Genomic DNA, 7,053 nt, shown 5'->3' on the forward strand with positions numbered 1-7,053 from the left:
ACAGAAGATTCAAGGCTGTCAGCGAAGCAAACCAAACAGTCTCTCCCCATAATTGTATTGACAGGATATCAGCTGAGTTCGGCTGGCAGGAAGGGTGAACCCTGACAGGTTCTGTGAAGGAGCCTTGAAGGCTATTGGAGCAGGATCCTATGTTGAGTCACAGAGTTCTGGCGGAATGAGAATCACGCAGGGAGAAGCTGGTTTCTTCTCTATTTAATTTTATTCTTCCCAGAGAATCACATTTGAAGGAAAACTGGCTCACGTCACTTTATACAATAGAATAGGGGCCCTTTCTAGTGGAAAATATTTACATCTTCCTGGGGCCACATGAAAACACGGGGTTGATTCAAACCAACCCCACTCAATAGCCGGTTGGCTTGGTTTTAAATGAGGCAAACAGTTGCTGAGCATTTGCTGATAAAATATCTGCTTGGATGTCTGAGGTTTTCACTTTTCACTTGGTTACGGTGGCATCTTGCAGACACGTTCTTGAATAACTGATGTGTGTACGTCCCGGTAAATTCCAAGGGTGTGAAACAGCACTGTTGTGTTTGTTCAAGGCAGTGTGTCTGCATTTTAAATGAAAAAAAGCCCTGATCCTATTCACTGGAGAAAACAATCTGAGCAGCAACCCCCCCAATTTCAGGGGAGTAAATGACTATAGCTATGGTGCTACATTCTCCCAACATAGACACAGCCTTCAGGTTCAGAGCGAGACAAAACCCAAATATATCTCAGTTCCAATCATCCTCCCGCAGACACCCGGGGCAGAGGGCACTCCCGCCTCTGCTGCACACAATGAGAAAGCGCACAGAAACGAAGGTCTGAAAATCTGGGCTCGTGAAACTGACATGCCACAGTGAAGAAATCCACAAGCCATGCCTCGGCAGAAAGTTCAGCAATGTATTATTTTTGAAAAGATTTTTTTTTTTTTAAGGCTCCATCACCATTTTGGACACTTTCCATCTCCTCCTTTCCTTGATAGCTGAAACCCTCCCTCCCCCAGTTTTTCCAGAATTTAAATTGTCTTTAAAATAGAGGAAGCTGTTTGGAGTTTGAAGTGGAAGAGGACAGCTGCGCTGGGAGCCAGTCCCGCCAGACCCGTGCACAAAGGCCCGGCACACAGCCTCAGCGTGCCCCGGGGAAGCGGAGGCCTGGAGACGCTACCGGCAGGGTGACGCCTCGCGCCCAGTGTTTCTGCAGCTTTGACTTAGGTCAGGTTTTGGTAGAAAATCTGGCAGCAGAGGTCAGTATTGAAATGTGGACATAATGTTAACTGCTACTGAAAGTACCTTCGGGCCCCTTAAAAACTGGAGGGAGGAAAGAAAGAAGTCCAGCTGCCCCCGTGAGACACGCCGGACACAGTCACCGGCACAGCCCCTGCCGCTCGAGCCCTGACCCTGCTGGCGCTGGGCCTCAGGCCCTGAAGACAGAAGCCCCGTCCCTAGGCCAGGGACTCCCGTACATTTTCCAACCCAGAGTTCAGCTTCAGGAATTAGGACTGCATGTCTGGAAGCTGTGCAGCTAGCGCCACCCAGAGGCAGGTGGGGAACTTTTACCTACAGATGTGTGTTACACTTATTTGTTGTTTAGTTGCTAAGTCGTGTCTGACGTTTTTGCTATCCCATGGGCTGCATAGCCCGCCAGGCTCCTCTGTCCATGGGATTTCCCAGGCAAGAATACTGGAGTGGGCTGCCGTTTCCTTCTCCAGGGGATCTTCCCCACCCAGGGAGGGAACCTTTGTCTCCTGCTTGGCAGGTGGATTCTTTGTCCGTGAGCCTGGGAAGGTCATTATACATGTTATACACATGTATATTGTACGTACATACATGTGTGCACACATATATGCAGAACATACGTGTATCATGTGTATGTGTGTGCATGCTAAGTCATTTCAGTCGTGTCCGACTCTTTGTGACCCTCTGGACTGTAACCTGCTAGTCTCCTCTGTCCATGAGATACTCCAGGCAGGAATACTGAAGTCAACTGCCCTCCTCCAGGGGATCTTCCCAATCCAGGGATTGAACCTACGTCTCTTACAACTAACTGAATTGGCAGGTGGATGCTTTACCCCAGTGGCACCTGTATATGTATGCATATACCTATATTATATATGTGTCTCTATATATATATAGTAGCTTGGGATGGGCATCACAGACTACTAATTTGCCATGGAGGACAACTCCATTATGTTGTCTGTCCATTTTGTACTGAAGTGGGAAGGTGTTGGCCCATCAGTAACTGCTTGAGTAAAAGCAATGATCAGAGGCAGGGACATTGATCTCCTCTTGATCCCAGCATGTCTGATCTTGATCCCATCTGTCTGAGGCACCTGTCCTCTGAGAATGGCGATTCTCACCTAGAAACAGGTGAAGAACTTTGCTCCACTTTGGGTGGCCAGAGAAGGGGAGCATATTAAATGGAAGAGTCCCCAATGAAACAAGCCAGTTTCTCCCAGCTGCTGGCCCAGGAACATATAAATAGTTTGAAGACAAGACGAGAAAGTCAATGTTTTCAAAGGAGCCAATTAATTCAGCTCATTTTACTATGATGTTAAGATAGCCCAGGCTTCCTGTACCAAAAACAAACAAACAAACAACAACCAAAACCTCTGGGCTCTGAGCAGCTCCTGGCTTTCAGATAAATAATTGCTACTGAATCCGCGGTTATCACCTGCGCCTTCCACCTCCGGCGTCTGGGGAGCTGCGCGCATTTTTAAAGGCACACTGCCCTCCAGTGGCGCAAAGTAAAATTGCACGACCTGCTTTCCTAGCGCCAAACTTCAACTTGACTTTCCTCGAGCCCCCACCCCGGGAAGGCGAGTGAATGCCACGGCGTTGGGAGATCACTAGCCCGGAAACGTGATTGACGCGAGCGGTCTTGCGATCAAAGGGGAGGCGAACTCTTTGGAAACTGCGCCTCCCTCTCTCGCCGGTGCCTGTGGGCCCCCTACGCCAGAGAGATCTGCGCTTTTTGGCGGTGGGTGTGGGGGACGACGCTTCGGGTCATAATTTTGCATAAGGGCATGACTGGGTAAAAATTAACACGGAAATAAAACTTCCAGGATAGATACAGAACCCTCGTACATAACAGCAGCCCAGGCGTGCAGGGGAATTGAGGGAGGCGGCCTGCACCCTGGGAGGGCTGGCAGGTGGAAAGGACGACCACTCTGTCACCCCTTGAGTTCATTCCGGGCGAATACATGTGCAAACAGCAGCCGCCAACCTGGAGGGTCCCGCAGGGATGACCTTGTGCGATCTGCCCGATCACCCCCTTGAAAGAGTTCCATTCTCGACCCACTTTGAGGATGAGGAAACTAAGGCTCAGCGAGACTTCGCGGCCTGCCAGTGACCGCCCCGGGGCCGGGGGAAGTGGGGGGTCCAGGTCTGTCTGGACCAGAGCTGGAGCTTCCGACGCCGCGCTCGGGCGGGGGCGGTGGGACCCGGGCAGAACAGGTGGAAACCCGCGGCCGCGCGGACGCCCACTGAGGGGACGAGCGCAAAGGGGCCGGTGGGTGTAGGGCGGGGCTCACCTTGACGATGAGCGGGTTCTGAAACATGGAATCCCGCACGACCCCCAGCCTCTCGTTCTCCATGCCCGGCCGGATGTCGGCCACGGTCAGGGGCCGCCGCGGGGGTGGGCAGATCTGGCTGACCGTGCGGCGGACCGGCGGCTTCTTCTTCTTCCATCGCGTGAGGTCCTGGCAGGAGTTCCCGGCCTCTGGCATCCTGGGGGGTCGCCGGGAGTCGGCCCGTCGGCTGGATTCAGCGCGCTTCCCAGCTTGGGGGCGGGCAGGCGAGGAGCTCGGAGCTGGTGAGCCCCGAGTCCCGGGACGCACCACCTGGACGCAAGGGTGGGCTCGGACGCCGGGCTCCATCCGGAGGGACGCGTGCCCACCTCGCGCTCCCCCGCCTCCTTGCGAGGAGAGCTAAAAGCCACATAAACCCCTCTGTAGGTTTATGAGAGCGTCCTCTGGGCGCTTTGCTGTGGATTTGAAAAGGGGAGAAAATCATGACCACCCTTTAAGGAAAAATGGAACCGCCCGTCTCCGTGGAGACGGGACGCCAACGGCGCTGGAACCAAGCAGGTCGATTGACTTACGGGAAACTTACTGGCGGCCACCTAATTGGACCTGTTTCGGAGTTTTTTACTCGAGGAAAACTCAGGAATCGCCATTGGGCTATGTTAAAAGCGACAGATTTCTAGAGGACCATTTACACTTGAAAACACTCCCCTCCGCTCTCCACCCCTTCCCATTTTTCCCAGCGCCCCTCGCCCCGTTCCCTACATACACACACACACAGACACACACACACAGACACACACACACACATCGCCCCCCGCCCCCCCCAGGGCAGACTGCTATGCGTTTCAGGATGAAACAGAAATTTGCAGTCTAAGACTGATGTCATCTTCTTGAGTCCTCAGTGTTTTCTTCTGTGAAATGGGTGGTGAGGAAAGTCTAGAGTTGAATGAAATCAATGGTACCCAACTTTGTGCAACAGAATACAGAGAAGCTTATTTAACTTACATGAAGAGCACATCATGAGAAACGCTGGGCTGGAGAAAGCACAGCTGGAATCAAGATTGCCAGGAGAAATATCAATAACCTCAGATATGCAGATGACACCACCCTTATGGCAGAAAGTGAAGAGGAACTAATAAGTCTCTTGATGAAAGTGAAAGAGGAGAGTGAAAAAGTTGGCTTAAAGCTCAACATTCAGAAAACTAAGATCATGGCATCTGGTCCCATCACTTCATGGCAAATAGATGGGGAAACAGTGGAAACAATAGCTGACTGTATTTTTCTGGGCTCCAAAATCACTGCAGATGGTGATTGCAGCCATGAAGTTAAAAGACGCTTACTCCTTGGAAGGAAAGTTATGACCAACCTAGACAGCATATTAAAAAGCAGAGACATTACTTTGCCAACAAAGGTCCATCTAGTAAAGACTATCCAATGGTCATGTATGGATGTGAGAGTTGGACTATTAAAGAAAGCTGAGCACCGAAGAACTGATGCTTTTGAACTGTGGTGTTGGAGAAGACTCTTGAGAGTCCCTTGGACTGCAAGGAGATCCAACCAGTCCATCCTAAAGGAGATCAGTCCTGGGTGTTCATTGGAAGGACTGATGTTGAAGCTGAAACTCCAATCCTTTGGCCACCTGATGCGAAGAGTTGACTCGTTTCAAAAGACCCTGATGCTGGGAGGGATTGGGGGCAGGAGGAGAAGCGGATGACAGAGGATGAGATGGCTGGATGGCATCACCAACTCGATGGACTTGGGTTTGGGTGGACTCTGGGAGTTGGTGATGGGCAGGGAGTCCTGGCGTGCTGCAGTCCACGGGGTCACAGAGTCGGACACAACAGCAGCTGAACTGAACTGAACTGGGTGAGGGGTTCACCGCAGAGTTAGTTGCACAGACAACAAGCCTGCACTCATGGCCTTCCACGCCAACAGGGGACACCATCTGCACTACATTTCCAGAGCAAGCCAGAATTCCACCTGCTCACCCAAGGCCTGGAGCGGCCTTTGAGTGGTGACGTGTGTATGATGCAGGCTTACGCTCTCTCTCGTCTACTTTGCTTTCAGGTTTCCACATATATGTACATTATGCACTTAAAAAAATATTTATTTGGCTGTGCCAGGTCTTAGTCGTGGCACTGGAACCTTTAGTTACAGACATGGAATCTTCAGCGACTGGCATGGGAACTCTCAGTTGCGGCATGTGGGATCTAGTTCCCTGACCAAGGATGGAACCAGAGCCCCCTGCGTTGGAAGTGCAGTGTTTTAGTGACTGGACCACGAAGGAAGTCCCCTTTGTTCATTTTATAATCAAAGCTGCTTGGCAGCTCACACAGAGAAGGTCAAATGGGACAGCAAGGGACAGGCTCCTGGAGTAGTGGAAAGATCACAGGTTTTAATCCTAGCTGGGGGGCAACATAAGTCCTCTGGGACAAGTTACAGGAAGCTCTAGCTTTCTCAGCCCCAAGGTAAGGCTGATATCACCTAATAAAGATTCCTACAACAGGGGGTTGTTATAGGATTCAATGAGAAGCCTCGTCACTAGTGTGATTGTTCACTATGCAGTAAGGCTAAAAAGTTTGCGAGGCATGCAGTCTGTCTTTGACTTGATGACCTGCTTAAAACTTTACTTTTAATCATAAACTATGTTTCTTCAGGACACAGTGGATATGAAAGAATCAGAATAGATACTTGAGCCTTCTTCTAGCTCTAACGTTCATGGAAGTTCAACGTGCATCAGACCCTGCACCAGTTCACCCCTGCCAACCCCTGAAGTCACCTCCCACCACTCTCTCCCATCTTTCACGGTGCTCCTGCTGCCCTGGCCTTCTTTCAGTTCCTCCAGCAACCAAGTTCAGGGCCTCCAGATTTGTTCCCAGCCTGAACACTCTACCATCTCGATTTTTGTTCATCTTTTTCATTTCAAACTCAACTGTTACTTGTCAAAGTCTTCTGAGCTAGCACTCACTGACCCCAGTCGTTCTCCATCACATTACCCTGTTCTAGTTTCCTTGGAGGGTAATCTGAAATTATTTTGGTTGATCTGTTTGTTCTCTGTCTTCCTCAGGTAATCTTCACCCTCTCGACACTCCAGGACTGTAGATGGACCTCAGTAAAAAAAACTGTTGAATACATAGCAATAGAGGCATGAACCAGCAGGTCGGTGGAAGAGCTCTGTCCCCCTTTCTCCCCTGCCCTGTGCGTGCGTGCTAAGTCGCTTCAGTTGTGTCCGACTCTGAGACCCTATGGGCCGTATCCCGCCAGGCTCCTCGGTCCAAGGCAATTCATGCCTTCCTCCAAGGGACCTTCCCCACCCAGGGATCGAACCCTTGTCTCTAGCATCTCTCACATCTCCTGCATTGGTGGGCAGGCTCTTTACCACGAGCGCCCCCTGGGAAGACCCTCCCCTGAGCCACCCAACTCCCAAAGATCGCCGCAGTAAACAAAACCCGCAGAAAACGGCCTAAGAATCACAGCCTGGAGCAGGCCGGCGTGCAGCCGTGGCAACGCGTTGCCGGAGGGCGGGC

At 51.2% G+C, this 7,053-nt stretch overlaps 1 protein-coding gene across 1 annotated transcript in view; it reads right to left on the bottom strand.

Moving 5' to 3' along the window:
- The window catches only part of CFAP77 (cilia and flagella associated protein 77), a 146,670-nt gene extending 142,943 nt beyond the window's left edge, over positions 1–3,727 (bottom strand). Inside the window, exon 1 of the mRNA XM_065927106.1 lies at positions 3,533–3,727. Coding sequence (XP_065783178.1) covers positions 3,533–3,727 — 195 coding nt within the window. The remainder of the gene's footprint in view (positions 1–3,532) is intronic.
- Positions 3,728–7,053: the final 3,326 nt, after the last annotated feature.

This window comes from Muntiacus reevesi, chromosome 3, assembly GCF_963930625.1.
Source record: "Muntiacus reevesi chromosome 3, mMunRee1.1, whole genome shotgun sequence".
Taxonomy (NCBI): domain Eukaryota; kingdom Metazoa; phylum Chordata; class Mammalia; order Artiodactyla; family Cervidae; genus Muntiacus; species Muntiacus reevesi.